The sequence below is a fragment of the Metopolophium dirhodum genome, chromosome 9, assembly GCF_019925205.1.
Source record: "Metopolophium dirhodum isolate CAU chromosome 9, ASM1992520v1, whole genome shotgun sequence".
Lineage (NCBI taxonomy): Eukaryota > Metazoa > Arthropoda > Insecta > Hemiptera > Aphididae > Metopolophium > Metopolophium dirhodum.
The window spans coordinates 1,622,167-1,639,901 of NC_083568.1; the positions used below are offsets into that span (position 1 = coordinate 1,622,167).

Below are 17,735 nucleotides of genomic sequence, written 5' to 3' on the forward strand. Positions count from 1 at the left end.
ATTATCGACAGTAGTTTGAAAAATTATCTCAAGGCTCAAAACGATTCGAAAATATTTCAAAATTATATATGGAAAATTATAATATTGATGAGCATTTCTGCTTTTATTCTGATTACTTGGTTTTATTTAAATTGGTGTCTTTGATAGATTTTAGTAGGTTTTAGATGTTTAGAAGTTTGTTGTTGAGGCATACATAATTCAGAGTCTCACAATTTGAGATGTATTTTTCCGATCTTACCGAAAAATGTATAATGACAAAACAATAATAAATATTATGACTTATTCTTAAACGTCAAATAAAAATAAAAATAAAAATTTTTTTTTATAATTAATTTCCAGATGACCTGATTCCTGATTACCTTATATTATAGTTTCGGCGCAAGAATATTGTAATATTCGTGTATTTTTTTATATGCAATATTAAAATTTGTACGTTACGGAAATTTAATTTTAAAGTTCCGATCACTAGAACTACAGCAGGTAACAGCTAACTACCATGCTCGATCGCGTCTGCACTTCCTCGAATTCGGTAGTATATACACAACATAATAACAATTTTGAGTAGGCGAGGCATTGACTATAATAGTACGCTGCGATTGGCCGACATTTTTTTTCATTTTGTTAATTTTTATTAAAATAATTATTTTGTAAACGAACATTTAATGAAAAATTTTAACGTAGTTGTGAAATAATATTCCATGAATTCCTAAAACGAGTTACTTATTAAAAATAAGCAGTAAAAATGATTTTTTCAAGAATAAGTATTTTTTTTAACTTTACTTTTTTAATTATTTTGAGAGTTGAGAATCGTGGTATACATTAGTTTGTCACGTTATTGCAGTTTTGGATCATAACATAGCCCAAAAATCTGAACTAAAATCAGATAATTCCAGACTTCACTTGCTCTGTCCTATAATCCGATCAAAATTATCTACTACCAGCGAAATTCTTTAAAAATTCGTAGGTACTAAGACAATACACTGGTCATATGGGGTTCAACTAAACTTTTAAATTTTAGAACGCTTAAGGCATTTCAGTCCATTTGTCTTCGTCAAATTGTCTCCTCTCCGTGATGTATATAACGAACAATAATCTCCATAAAGACCTCAAAATACCAACACTAAATCAGCTTGCAAAAAGTTATAGTACCTCTCACTTCACCAAAGTGTTCGAAATCACCATAATCTACTAATTAAACTTCTTTGCTCTCGCACTGTCTCCCGAAATCCCAACAGACGGCGAAACAGATGCTGGCCTAGGGACTTGTGCTTCAGTTTTGCCCAATTTATCGCACAATCTTTGCATTGTGTTAATAAACATTTTAAATTACTTACTGTACACAACAAACTTGTGTGGTTTGTAAGAAAATAAAAACTATCGGGGGACGGAGTGGCCGAGCGGACTAAGGCGTCGACTGCGACGCAGACGACCCGAGTTCGATTCCTAGGCCATGGGCGGCATTTTTCTTCGGACAAGTCACGGTGTCTGGAGAACAAGTGTCGCCATCCCCCACCCGGGTATGGTAGATACCTACGGGTGCCCAATCAAAAATTCTGCCAAACTTAACACATACGTGTTCCTCCCCCTACCGACTTAATAACCTACAGTAAAAACTAAAAATAGCTAATGGCCTCAGCTGCCGGGCTCAAGATCAATAAAAAAAAAAAAATAAAAAATATCATATAATATCGTAATATCATTTATATCATTATTATTGGGAATATGAATTGAATTTTCACATTACCAGAAACACCACCGGTTACTCATTACGACGAGAGAATCTCAGTGGTGATAAAACATTATTTACTATAAAATGTGAACCCAATTCGTGTGTAAATTTTAGTTTTTATATTTTTGTACTTGATGTCGTATCGGAATGGACGAACAACATATCAAAGTATACCTATAAATTATGGCGTGTTATTAATTGATCACTATTGGTATCAGCGCATTAAGCTGTAAATACGACGATGGATATGCTCATAATATATAATAATACCTTACCCTGTGACGTCGGGCGGCGCGCGATACCAGTCCAAAGACAATGGCACATAATAATATAATATAATAGGTACGTACATATTAAACACTCGGTGACAATTTTGTCCAAGGCGATTTGAAATTCCATTGTGTTGCGTGGGTTTCGACAGAGAATTTCAGCTATTCGGTCGCGGCGGCATCGTGTTCCATAATGGTTCTCTCATCAAAGTAACAACAATTTGTCGTCTCCGGTGCAGCGGGAACATAATATTATGGCTGCAGCTTTTACTCGCCGCCAAGTCTCTTCGGTCCTCCGTCTATTAATACCATCGTCGTCGTCAGCATTATAATTATTATTATTATTATTATTTTGAAGTCTGTATATTCACTCTGTAGTCGTAGTGGTGTATGCGATATTTCGATGTCGTGGTATATCATATACCGTCCGTATCCCACCCGAACGTCTTGGTTTCAAAATATAGGACAGCCGAGACGAATATTAGCCCGCAAACAATATAATTAAACACCTAATAATGTGTAGTTGTGATATTGTTACGCACTATCATGTCCAACGGTGGTTTTATCACGGTCTTATATTTTAAGACGTTTGCTTGAACAGTATAAGCATTGGAATTATTTCAAAAATTTACTCTTTAATAGTTTTAGAGGATTAACTATGGATACGTCGTGGAATTTTAATATAGTTTTTGTTTTTTTCACCCGTATGTCTGTTTGTGCGCGATGAGACTTCAATAAACGTTTGACGCTCAAACGGTAACCTATTCAATATTAATCATAATCACTCGATTTGTACGCACCATAAAATTAATACCTATTAAATATAATATATAATATGTCTATGGTCCGGACCGATAACGGGCAATAATTACATAGGCCGGTGATATTGAAATACTTGGCACCTCACTGCGACCTACTCATCGACCTACCAATGTATTTGATGTGCGTTTATGACTCGTGGTGGCGATCTCAAAGGTATAGTGTACTGGTTTTTCAAATAACACCAGTCGTGAGTCTTAGTCGTGCGGTGAGGTGTGTAAATGTGCAAAATATACTGTAAATGTGCGTGTACTTAAAACTATATTTAAAAAATGGTAACATTAAACTATACAATGTATTTTTTTTTTTTAAATTACATATAGGCCATTGGGATACAAGTATTATTTACATCGATGATTTGTAAGAAAAGTTGATGTACATATTTATAGACTTTTTTTATAGTTTGTTTTGAAGGTTTGCTTTTATGATGGATTCGAAAGTAGCTGCGAGTGAGGATCTGTTGTGGCCGAGTGATTCTGAAAGATGTTCCGGAAGTTTTGCGATCAATCTTGGTTCGGAGTATGAACGACATTCCGACATTATGTGTTTGATTGTAAGACAGGTGCCACATGGTAGACATATTGTAGGGTCATCTTCACTCATTCGATGACTGTGAGTGATTTGCGTGTGCCCGAGTCTATACCCTGTTCAAAATAAGAAGCGCATAGATTTACGTAACAAAACCGGTTTTGCCCATGGCCGGCTATACGCTTCTTATTTTGAATAGGGGATAGTTGGGATGATATCGAAACAACGTATTATATTATGCTATATTAATACAATTTTATGTATTAGTTAAGTTCTATAGATGTAAATTTACCAATACTGTCGTACTTGAGCGTTTCAGGCGTTTATTAATAAATGTTAATAATAATAATAATAATAAACGGTAACTCTTTGCCGTGGTATTTCTTTAGATTTATTTTTTTTAATTTTGCTATATTAAATATTAAGAAAATTTTTCTCAGCGTTAATTATTTGTAAAACAATTTTACGTCAAATCACAATATTATTTAAAATAATATAATATATGCTTAAGTTTACAAGTAAAAGTTCACCAATAACACTAACAAACACGGGAGGGCGAAAAATATTAGACCATGCTTTTTAGAACTATATAAAAACCCTCACCCTGTATACTACCATGCGCACATTACGACAGTGACGATAATACGTTTTACATGTTGCTTATTGTTACGTAATCGACGAATTAAAGGAAAACCACATGCTCGTATCTCAAACGGTCGAGCAGCTACCGAGAAGCCCTAGAAAATAAAAAATATAAAGAAAACGACAACTGTGAAACTACTCGTGTTCAAAATATCGTTTTCATTCATTACGACACAGTTACCTACCGTAGATGGTGAATAATGCATAACTATATCAATGAATGATTAACAATGTTGTCATTGTAGTCATGTGTTGTGTTCGTTTTACGCGCAGTAAGTTTTGTGAGATAATATGACATCAGAACGCGTACTTATCACGACGACCGAACTGTATACTATATACTAATATTATATTGATAATGTTATTATACAGTTCAGTGGTACCTACTAAAACTTATCAACTCGCGATTACATAATGTATTAACGTTAGATAACTTCAAAGCGTGTGCCGAAGAAACTGCAGTACAGTTTGTTTCCCATTGCGTATCATTATTATCATGCGCATTAAGTAGTTTTGCATAAATTATAATATTCTCGAAAATCTCTTTTGCCGTCGTCTTGATTCATGTCATTGGATCAATTAAAGGCATAAATTCCAGTCTTACGATTCGTTTAAGATCCGTCGGTATTTCGTTTGAAGGTTTTTCTACGTACCCGTTCATAATATTAGGATAGTCAGCGTTAAATATTGTATATTTAATATTGTATAGTTGAAACACGAATAAGTCTCTATAATATAGTCTTACATTATTTTTAGTGAGAATTCAATAGAAAATATTATACTTGTTGTTTTTACGTGTTTGAAGAACAAAACACCGACTCTGTTTTAATAATGATTAATAACAGTGTATAAACAGTGCGTGCTCAGTGGGGCCCATTATTCTTTGAAATAAACGCTAATAATAATAATAATAATAAAATGAAGATGTCGCGCATACGCGTATAGCTAGTAATTAACGGTAGGTAGGTGAAACCGAAAATAAAAGAGTGCAACTCGAGTAGTCTAAATAGGCGAAGAAGGAGAAGAAAAAGTTTCTCTCGCCCGGTTCATATTGTCTTCGCGCGGTATCTACGACCTTTTTGTGCGTATTTCTTCGCGTTTTTTTGGTTTTCGTTCGTCTACCCTGAAACAAATGCGCCGAGTTACTATCTACACAATATCGGCTCAGTGAGACTCGTTATTCCATGAAATAAACGCTAATAATAATAATAATAATATTTTAATTATAAAAATGGTAGGTAGGTAGATAGGTAGGTAGGTAGGTAGATGAAACGAAAAATAAAAGCTTGCAACTCGAGTAGTCGAAATAGACGAAGAAGAAGAAAAAGTTCCTCTCGCCCGGTTCATATTGTCTTCGCGCGGTACCCACGACCTTTTTGTGCGTATTGCTTTGCGTTTTTATTCGTCTACCAGGAACCAAATGCGCCGAGTTTCTACCTAGACAATACTGGGGCTCAGTAGGGCCCGTTGTTCTTTGAAAAAAACGCTAATAAGAATAATATAAAGATGTCGCGCATACGCGTATAGCTAGTGATTATAAAAACGGTAGGTTGGCGAAACCGAAAATAAAAGCGTGCAACAGTCGAAATAGACAAAGAAGAAGAAATAGTCTCATTCCCTCTCGCCCAACCGTTATTGTCTTCGCGCAGTATCCACGACCTTTTTGTGTATATTTCTTCGCGTTTTTTTCAGTTCGTCTACCCCGAAACAAATGCGCCGACAAATTTCTACCTAGACAATACCGCAGCTATATATACGTACGCATAAATTATGCATAATATTATGTGTGTACCAATTCGTATTAGCCGAGAGCTGCTGTTGCGCGGTCTGCGTCGTGTTCTCGGAAGCAAACCGTATACGGTATAATATTATCATCTTCGTGAACCGCGGTAATATAATAATAATATAGTCGTATTACGATAATGATGATGTGTACTGCACATAATATAGGTTTGTCGGCAGCCACTCGTCTACCATCATATACGTTTGTCGAACACAAAAGCTCGGAGGCGAGTAGTATATTATGAAATTAAATGCCGACTAACGACGACGTTTTACAACTGCGCATAACGTATAGGTAGGTAACCCTATGGTACGGATCGCGAGCTGGGCAAATCGGCCCCGTCGATGACCTGATTAGTTTCGCAGAGTTTTAAGTGAGTGTTATGCGCAGTATGGTCGTTGATGAGGGTATATTATAATATTACTAACTTCATAATATGTATATATTATATGTTATAACGCGCAATACAAAGTGGACGTTTAATAACAATATTATAAGGTCGTTACGCGACGACGATGATAATAATAATAATAATATTATAATAACGTAGCGCCATCATATTATAGTGCTCCCGCAATCGTGTTATTCGCTAGCCTTCGCGTATCTGCGAAAAGCATTATCGACGATTATTATGATATCATAATATTGTATTATTGTGCTGCACCCGAAATCATGTAAAGTACTTATACGACAACCATGACCTATTCTCTTTGGACGACACAAATGCACACGATGTCATATAGAATACGTTTTATATATTATACAGGGTGATTACGGTATCGTCGTGGTTCTCACTGCTTGCGCACTCGGTATCGAAACAAATGCCATACAACTGCCCCGACCATCCCTCGTAGACAGCTGCACAATATCATTACGATTGCCATGGCATACTGTTTTATGATAAATCGTCTGGCTTTTTACACCTTCGTATCGGAACCGACTTTGAAAATAATAATATTATAGAATATCTTGCGTGCAGCGTGATTTTTTCATTACCGCGGCAACTCCTGCAGGTTCGGGAATTTTCGGTTTACATTTATCTTTCAAAGTACCTACGTGAATAATTTCCTATTTCATAATTGATATAAACCGTGGGGGGGGGGATAGTTAATAAAAAAAAAGAACGGTCAGATCAAACCGTTTGATGTCACACTGTATACTATACGATGTACACACCACGACTTACGCCAATATTGATATATATATATATATAGGCGAACGACAGCTGCAGCCGGCCGTGTGTGAAATGTTCGAATATTGTTCAACCTTACGACAATATTCGTTCTGGGATTTACGTGCAAGTGGTGGGAACGAAAACCCGAGACGACATATCGGTTACGTCCTGCAGACCGCACGACGATCGACACAGTATCACGCGCGTCTCGCCACTGCAACATCAACAGGTCTACGCATAGAACACGTGATGGTCACCACCGCCGCGACGTCGGGTTACCGCGGTCGTGGTTTGCGGACGTCCAACGGTCGCCGTCCGGTGGCGGAGGTCTTGATGGCTGTATCCATGCTGGCGCTGGGCCTGTTGTCGCTGGTCGGGCCGATGGTCGACTGTCGACGAGCCGACAAGCGCAGACACCACTGGAAGGTGACCGTGATCAAAAACCATTTGAAAAATCACAAGAGTCTCGAGGGAATGGTGCGGCTGGTTGATGGCGAATCCGAATATGAAGGTAGGTACTTACCGAACGTTATTAGAAAAAAAAATAATACGAAAATAATAATTATAACAATGACGTAAAAGCTTCTGGATTAACGATACGAGTTACGAACCCGTTGTTATTACAAAGGCCGCGGTACTACGAGAACCTTCACGGCTTCACCTCCGATACTACGCGTAGACCCAACAATACTCAAATTTTTAAAAATTAATTTTTTGATGAGGCTTGTGATTTAGTATTGATTTTATAACTTACAGAAAACTCACACAATTTGGTTTTGAGTACTTTATAATAAAAAATTATTTTTTAAAGAAAAAATTTATTTGTACTTTATTCCTTTTTTTAGTTTTTAATGACTTATTTTAAACACCATTTCTTCGTCAAAACTCAAAAGGAAAGATTTTTATTGACCTAACTATTTGGATAATAAATTATTTATTTTAAATTCCAAAACATATTCGGCATTGAATTCCTATTAAAAACAAAAATTTAATTTTAATTTTTAAAAACGTGCAATTATTTTTAAATTGGGACAAAAACAAAATGTTATATTGTTACTTATGTAAATCATAAAAATACTATCAGACATGTTGGTGTTTTTTTCCTTTTACTCTTTAGATTCATAGACATTTAATATGTGCATTGAGTACTCTATAGTTGTGATAATAAATAATAATATGTAATTTTGTTGTATGAAAATGTATTATGACGTTATCTTATTTTATATTTTTAAACCATTAAATCTGTGGTTATTCAGTTCTGGTCTATAATGAAAGACACGTCGTTATCCATCAATTGTCGTCTGTACCGTGTCCACATAAAAAAAATGTGATTAACTTTGTTATAATCGTGCACAAAATAAATTGTAGGTACGAACTATTATAATATGTAATGGGTGTAAATACCCATAAAAGTTATCGTCACTAAATTTTTCTCGGTACTAAATCCGTACAGTTTATCATATTTTAATAAGGCTCACGTGCGTTTTTGAAGCGTCTTCGTTTGTCGCGAAACAAGACAGGCTGGAAGACGTCTACGCGAATGGTATCGTGTGAAATGTCGATTAAGTCATGATGGGATGGGCACAAATCGTTGTTCATTACGGAAACCCATTTTTGTGCGTTTATTTATTTAAGTTTTGAACAGGCCAAGCCCAACTACATAACTTATAAAAGAATAACAATCATTCGTAGATGTCTGTAATATAGATAATAATAATACAATACAAGTAAAAAATAAAATAATAAATAAGTACAATTGAAAAATTACCAAGTATGAAATTACAATACATCTTTATTAGACTATAAGTTTGTTGAGATGAACAAATTATTATTATTTCAATGTAAGGGGTATTATTAGTTTTATGTCCAGATAAAATGCGCGCATGATTAGATCGAGTAAAAGTGAGAGTATGTAAGGGAAACGATTTAAGAATTTGGGACATTATTATTTCCGTCGAAACGTTCAATATAATATTGAAAGTATAGTAAATTTAAAATCCCAAACGACGTTGTCCCAGCCAGTGTGTCGAGGTTTGGAATAGATATATAATTATTGGAGAGAACGAAAAATACGGATCTCCGGGTATGGAACTTAATTTAAACGACAAGAATCGTATGGATTTTTTCTAATTTACATATTTTTTTAAGGCCCGATCGGTATGGATGCGGTATCATGGGTACCTGCGGTGGGCATGGGCCATAGGTACATATTATTTGCAAACATATATAACGTACCGCGAAGATCAATAAATGGATTTTAAAGCACGGTCATCATCGTTAAAGTCATCACGATTTTGACGAATGAAACCTAATGTTTTGTTCGAAATGTCGGAAATATATAATAATATATTATTGAAAACAAAAAAACAGCCCTCTCAAAATCATTCGGAACACCTCGCCGGGAGAAGACTCAATAATATATAGGCGTGCTGAAGACGCGTTTACCGTATTTGGGAATGCGGTGACTACACGTCATATCCGACACGTTCACGGCGATAATATTCGATAGGTGTCTATTACATAATGAAGACGTCGTATGGGAATTTAGCCCACTCGGGTAATCGCGTGGGCCGACCATCATTATACAGGCGCCCGATGTCTGCGGCCGATGATCACGTCCGTCGTAGTTTGTTGTTTCGTAAAAGATAAAAAAAAAAATTACGTTATACTCATGGTTTTTACATTGCATTATACAGGGCGATTCACCAGGCGCGTTAACTCCCTTTTCATACTTCATCGACAATGCGCGGTTGTTGAAAATCTGATTTTCGGAATTTTTATACATATAATATAGAAGTAATAAATATTATAAAGACCGTCGTAATATCATAATTATTGTCCACTTCTCGAAATTTCTTGTTGTACTATATTGAACGAGTGTCGTTTGTAGTTTCTGTTTTTCAAACGACAGCTCATCCCTTTTCTACCGTGAGTTTTTTAGCTGGTAATTTTTCTCTGGATTTTGACGTATCAAAATCAAAATTCGAACGGATAGTTTTCAAGCTGTTTAACTTAGTGTAGTAAGCACATACAATATACGTTTACGAGATAATGAGACATAGAAGAAAATTTCAATAGTTTGTATTATTCCATCAATATGTATAGTCTATAAAAATGGTCGGAGTATTATAAATACTAGATTCAATATTAAATCCACTTAATAATTGACTGTAAGAGGGAGGGGGTTCTCGTTCAAAAAACCGTAGTCTGTGCAGCCACCTGTGTTCTGACGTAATCCTGCGGCTTAAGTAATTGGTATAAGCAATTTCAGAAAATCGAAAACTTGGTCTCCATAAAATCATTATGGATTCCAAAAATCAAAATTTGATTAAATTAATAAAAAACGATGTTGAGCGTGCTTGGTGAATCATTCTGTATATAAACGTACACTGACGCCACGCGTTATCGACGAGTCGCCTCGCGACGACCATACACGTTATTATTATACCTAGGTATACATTATGTTGTGCGCGCCTCGTCGTCGTCGTAAAACGTCGCGACCATCCATAATTCATCAATTTTTACGACGGTTTTACCTGTTGTAGCCTGTAGGTACACTTATCGAAGTAAAATAACATTATATCCGGTACCATAATATTATTGAGAAGTACAAAAACTAAGTATTATGACGTTCGTGTAAGATCAAGGCGCCGTCCAGGTCCTGATTTAAAGGTATATAATAATATAGAGTGGTTCAGATCAACACCAGCCGAGATAGTTGCCCGGACTATGATGTACGTTAATTTAAATATCCGGAAAATAAAAATAGTTATCAGTAGTTATAAAAAGCATAATATATATTATTATTATTATTACTACCATACATAGTTGGTGGCATTAGTGCTTTAAAGTAATTAAATAAAATTATTTGAGTACAATTATTCGAATACTTTAAAAATATTTCTTTTTGATTTAATATAACATATTATTTTATATTTTATTTTGATCACTTAAAATAAATAATAAAAAGTGGTTAAGTGAGTCAGTAGGTGCGCTTTGATGTACATGCAGTAGGTTACATAATATGGGCCACATTAAGGGATGGTTTTAAATTTGAATAATAAATTATAAATTTTTGTAATATCATTGTGTACGAAAACGATTCTGAGTGAAGACGATTTGTCATAGGTTTGCATAAGATATTTTATATTATATTTATATTGTTATTATTAATATGGTAGCAGGTCAGCGGTAGGTAAGTTAAATTAATATTATTTGCATATTATCATATTTCAATGTTTGTATATAATATACTTGAGAAGTTTCAAATACCCATGAATAATGTTTTTATATTACAACAAAATAACAAAAATCGTTATTCTTGGTTATTTAATATGTAATTTCGCTCAAATTTAAACTTAAGTTAACTATATACAAAAACTGTGTTTACCTATATGTTTTAGTTACTGGATGAACTAATAACGTGGAATATTGTTTTAAATTTTCTATTATTAGCTACAAAAATCGGATATTTTATAAAGTTTTCACTAAAAAATAATTGTAAATTATGTAAAAATTTGAACTTTAAATACTTAAAAAAAAGTCTTGTATTCTTATAAAATGTATACCTATGTATTTTTATTATGCATTTTTAAACTAATATTGTAACAATGTGTGAGGAGCCTATTATATTACATGTTCAAGCTTTTCGACACAACAAATAAAATGTCATAAAAAATTGAAAATGTCAGTAAACAGCTCAAAATGAGTCAAAATATTTTGACAATTTTATCAAGTATAGAAAATGATAAAACATACATAAATTGTAAATTTCAAGTGTATACAGTCATTTACTTTTTAATCACACAAAGTAAAAAAAACTCGCTCCACGAGAAATCTTCACCGCTCATAAAGTCTAATTTGACTTTCCGGCAATCAATGTTTTTTGGTAAAGGTAGACAATCTTACGAGGAATCTTGTATTAAACCATTTTTTTTTTAATTTATAAAAACCATGCATTTAAGGGTTAAAATAATCTTAGATACAAAAACGATTGAAAATATCGCAGGATAAAATGCACCTGAAAATCCTTCAAATTTTGGCGCCCGAATCTCGAATAAATATGCTGGTCTGCGTCCGTCCCTCGCTGTACCACTATAATATTATTAATTTGGTACACGAATTCATGGGTGTTTTATCGAACAGATATTATGTATCATATAGATGGCGTTTTAATCGTAACATCACTGCAGCTGCACGTCCAATTACTCGAAAAGATTTATAGCAACAATAATATTAGAACGGTTACGATTCGATTGTCGAGTCGCGTTGGGTTGCGAGCGAGTAATTAATTAATTGGTCTAATCGAAAACGCGACGGGGCAAATTATACAGTATTATGGAGTATTGATGAGACAATAGCTACACATTTAGTACGACAATATTGTTGTACAACGTATTACACACGAATCTGAAATTAACATATTATAGTCGAGGACTTAAGTCGCCGTGTGTTAGTGATTGCTGTTATTTATTTAATATGTATGTCTGAGTATAATGAAATCATTATTGTTCGTCGTGATAACAATTACAGCAGTTTTCGTGCCAAGCTTCTTATGAAATATTATATATTATGTATAGAATTAACGAAACAACGCTCAAATTATTTGAGAAAAAAAAATGTCTTAATATATTTAACTGGTATCCATAGTAAAAGTGACAATGATTAAAATAAATACAATAATGTATTTTCACTTCTTTACTGTATAGTCGTTTTCGTTGTGAGAAAAAATGTTGACAACCTTTGATCTATAATATTGTTTCCAATATGTTGAGATACTATAATAATACTACGGAGAATCTAATATATTATATACTGAAGGTGGATTGCCAATATTACTCGGTTTATTATTAAAGTCTACTTTTTGAAATATGCATTGGTTTTAACACTTTTAATGTTATGTATAAATGTATAATATAACATTTCTATAAAGACTGCACAATATATAAATTATAAACTATCTATACGTATTTTAAAAGTTATTGTGACTTTCCCTTAATCGATGAACTTGAGTTTTAGATTTTTAAATAAATTATAATCCTGATGGTTAGTATTACGATATTATGGATGTATTATGCAGAATAAATTTGAATGCATTTACGTTCAATATTTAATAAATAGTTTATCATCTATAAACCATTATGCCTTACAGTTAAAGGAGCGGTAAATATTCGTATATTATACGCGTCCGTGGGATGATAGGATGATAAAATATTTCTCCACCTCACCACTTTGCACCACTAAACTTTTAGCGATTACTTATATGATATATAGCTACTAAACTATTTTGATCAATATATTAGGAAGGTAGTACAGAATTTAAGTAAAATTATTCTGAATTATCTAGGTACTCAGTTCGGTAACGGTAGTGTTAACCGTTTTGAAAATATAGAATTTAATAAGTATACAGTGTGATTCTCCAAGCATGCACGCTCGCATTTTTCATTAATAATTAATTCATCAAATTCCGATTTTGAATTTTCCAATATAAGTATTTATTAGACCGTATTTTCAAATTCTTGAGACGTTTGTATTACGTACTTAAGGAGGTCATGAGGCTTTACAAATTTCTGCTTTTCTAACGAGATTCCTCCTTTCTTAAAGAAAATTATTTAGTGGATATTTTTTTTTTTTAAATGTTGATATATCTGATTTGAAATTCGAATGAGTAGTTTCTAAGTTATCAAGTTGTTTTATGAAATATATGTAATATTGGATCAATCATTTATTTTACTTGAACCATAAATGAAGTACCGTAAATGAGGTTCTCATTTTAAAAGCAGAAGTTTGAATATTTTTTACATTAAACATTCTTTAGGTAGAACAAAAAAATCTCAAGAACTTCAAGTATTTTTAAAAGTTCCAAAAATCATATTTTTAATAACTACATTATTGGAGAAAAAAGGGGTGAACGTGATTAGAGGATCATCCTGTATTTAGATGAGTGGTTAACGCAAATCTTATAAATGAAAAATATATTTAATAGGTACAATTAATGTACAATTTCTTAAATGCCTATAGTGGATAATAGCTTTATTAAAGGGAAATTCTGTGAGTTTTCTTAACGGTTAATAGTTTTATTTTCCATAAATTGGTCTAAAATTACACATCGTAATATTATGTTACGATATGAATTATTTCGAGTATAATATTCAGCAGGATTTTCACTATTTTTCGAGACACAAAAGCTCATCAACGTAACTCGTATAATATATAATACGCAATGCTTTCAGAGACGGGCAAGATGATAGAAAAACAAAACCTATTCAATATACAGACATAGGTATTACACAATAGAAACTAGGTAGATGTTTGATAAATCGAAATTTGAATACATATTATTATTTACAAACGCAGATGTGGTTGTGCGATATAATAACATTATATTGATGTAATATAAATAAAATCACCGTTTGTTACCGCGCAAACGGTACATGCAGTGTAAACATAAAACATATACCACTAATACCACTGTCGAAGAAAACCCGTGCCGCCATTGGCCCGGAAGAAATAAAACGGATAGTGCACGTTCGGAACAATAACGCGCAGAGCTAGACGACGAGGCACCGAGGACAATATTACTATTGATATAGGTATATTGTGTTATATTTATTTTTTACGATATTAACATTGTTTATCGCTTACCTATAATAATGGGGGGAAACGTTAAGAGCATAATATAATACAATCACAACGCACTCGTAGCCGGTGCAATCGGAATACGATTACGCGGTCCGGGGCGGTCGTAAAATCCGTCGCCGTTGGCCCGAGCGATTCGATTTTTATAATATTACAATAATAATAAGAATATTACATACTATTATAGTGAAGTATAATAATAATAATAATAATAGTAATCGGGAGGTGAACCTTACCGCGGCCGGTTATACAATGTGTGTGTATAGAGGTCGTAAATACGGAAAACCAGGCGCGGCGAATCACACTGTACACAATACCCATATGGTGCTATATTGTTGTACGTATATTATTATTATGTTTTATATTCATATTATAATGCACGCTACAGATTAACGATATACCTACCCACACACGATTACAACAAATACAACTAACGACCAATTTTCACGCCGGTTTAATAATAATATTATAATTCGATTGTGTTATAATATTCTATTACGTTATTACCTATTATACGTATGTGCAGCAACTGTAAACACGCGTGACCGTCGTACAATATATTTAAGGCGCCTACCTATGTGTATGATAAAAAAAAATTCAATTAACAGTGCGTCGAGAAAATTCTTTTGTATATCATATAAATGTATCGTCGAACACGCTATGACATTATATATTCAATATTATATAATACGCAGTGGAACCTCGATATGACTCAAATATATTTAAGTAGAATTTTCGATGACTCGAAAGATTGTCTTGGCTCCCGCATTTCAATGTGTACATACAATTTTTTCTAGACTTTAATAGACCGGCAGCTTGAATTTTTGACCAGCGCTGAACTTGTTCTCGATTTGTAATATTTAAGAATTTATACCAATGGTTTACTCGTCATGTATCGTTTCATTTCGTGTGTGACTTGAAATCTGCGTCTTTATTAAGTACAATCTTCAGTCGATATAACTTGATAACAAAATCACAAGTCGCGAGCCAAAATGACGAGACATGTCATCAGTGATCGGTTATTGGTGAGTGGTGGATTTTTTTTTAATTGTTGAGAAGAACGCAACTGTACAACAAGAGTTTGTGTTATTATTTTATGCATTTCTTCGGCAGCGGAATTACCGAATTTTCGATAAAAAAAATTATTGATGATGCACGAAATCAAATACTATTATGATGCGCAATAAAATATAAATATATAAAACGAAGTGTCTACTCAATCACGCATAAATATTATTCCACAGCGTTTCGCATAAAGTTATTAAGCGGTTTTTTTCCATACAATAACGAGTTGAAATTTTTGTCCCCATAAATTCGTTTATTGCGGAATTATGATAAATTATTAGGTAATAAGTATAATATTATTCTACAACGACAATCATTATAAATAAATAGTACTTTTTGAACGCACTATTTTACACACGTCTTGTGTTGTAACACTCGACAATATTCGTGCGACAATGACACGAATATTTGCGGGGATCTTCATCATCGATTTTACAGTTTTTCTTTTTATTCTTACAGGTAACGTGGAGATCATGCACCTGGGAAAATGGGGCGCCATCTGCGATGACGAATGGGACTCGAGAGAAGGCCAAGTGGTGTGCAGACAATTGGGCTACAACGGCACGTCTAGGGTCACGCACAGTTCGCACTTCGGACAAACGGCCAGTAATGATCAACACCATATTATTATACAATATAATAAATATAATAATAATAATTTAAACAGATTATATACATACTTTTATTCAAGTCTTCCGCGGACGAGGACAAAAAATTGGTGATATTATAATGACTTTTTCGTGCAGGAAAGTACTGGATGGACAACACTCAGTGCGGCGGCCAAGAGCTGGAAATTGCCGAGTGCCGGTTCGACAGTTGGGGCGAGAACGACTGCGACCCTTCAGAAGCCGCGGGCGTGGTGTGCGAATCGTCTGAACCGGAAAAGCCCAAAATATACCCTGTGCCCGCGGTGTCGGTGGCGACGAAAAAAGTCATCCAAAAGTACAGGATCAAAGTAATCTCAATATTATATACCTTTCTATTCACATTTAATTATACCTTAAAAATAAAACGCACAAAACCTGTGTAACCGTATCGAATTATAAGTCAAATTGTGTGTTGTTAGCTTAGATATTAAGAGTAAATTATTGACCTATATTTTCAAGCTATTAGAACATTATCTGTGGCATCTCGTTGGTTCTGTACGAAATTTGAACTTTAAAGTGAGTTATGTGTATGCAAAATATTATTATGTGCAAATGCTCATAATTTACTTAAAAATTAAAATATCGACGAGATACCAACAATTAAATTAAACACAGAAAACGTTCTTGCATATTTTAAGTTTGATATTTGGTCAATTCACTCTGATAATATTTAAGCTCACAAATTGTGAGTCACTGCAATACAAAATTGAAACTGCTGGACGTGAATTTTTGTATAATATACTATGCGAGTATAACGTCCTCTTAATGATTTATCGACTTTTATAATATAATGTAATATAATGATTTCGTCTTTCGTCCGGTACGTCGTGGTAGCTGTGTACTATTTTGAATTTTTGATAAACCTGAAAATTATTATATAATTAATAAAAACATTATATGGAGAGATATTCCATACAGATATAATATCATCATAAACATTGTCGAAGACTTATTACACACCCTTAAGACGTTGGGCTGGTTATGATTTTATTCTGTTTTTCATGCACCGCAGGATACTTCGGGATCGGACATCGAATTGCGACTTGTCGGAGGCAGGACATCGGACGAAGGCAGAGTGGAAGCCAAGACCAATGACGGTAAGTCGAGCTACATTATAATTATAAACTATACGATTCGCCAAAACTTCGACGTCTTTTTTTTTTAATGTTTACAGGCTTCAACTGCTAAGGTCATTAGCAGATTTTTTTTTTTTAAGTACAGATTTGTTAATAATAATAATAATAATATATACAATAAATAATTAAAATTACATATTTACAGTTAAATTTTAAGTGTGCTTACAATATAGTTTGACTAGATTAGAGTTTGTTGATGGGGTTGCATTTAGTAATGAATTTGATGATACTTGGAGTTTGTCCTCCATCGAGAATTTCTTTGATGTTGTGCGGTAGGTTGAGAGGCATGCGTGTTGGTTCATAGA

The 17,735-nt window shown here is 33.8% G+C and overlaps 1 protein-coding gene across 1 annotated transcript in view; it reads left to right on the forward strand.

The window, feature by feature from the left end:
- Positions 1 to 7,110: 7,110 nt before the first annotated feature.
- Positions 7,111 to 17,735, forward strand: part of LOC132952527 (lysyl oxidase homolog 2) — a 34,883-nt gene continuing 24,258 nt past the window's right edge. The window contains exons 1-4 of the mRNA XM_061024841.1: positions 7,111 to 7,455; positions 16,107 to 16,253; positions 16,394 to 16,602; positions 17,307 to 17,391. Coding sequence (XP_060880824.1) covers positions 7,194 to 7,455; positions 16,107 to 16,253; positions 16,394 to 16,602; positions 17,307 to 17,391 — 703 coding nt within the window. The 5' untranslated portion in view covers positions 7,111 to 7,193. The remainder of the gene's footprint in view (positions 7,456 to 16,106; positions 16,254 to 16,393; positions 16,603 to 17,306; positions 17,392 to 17,735) is intronic.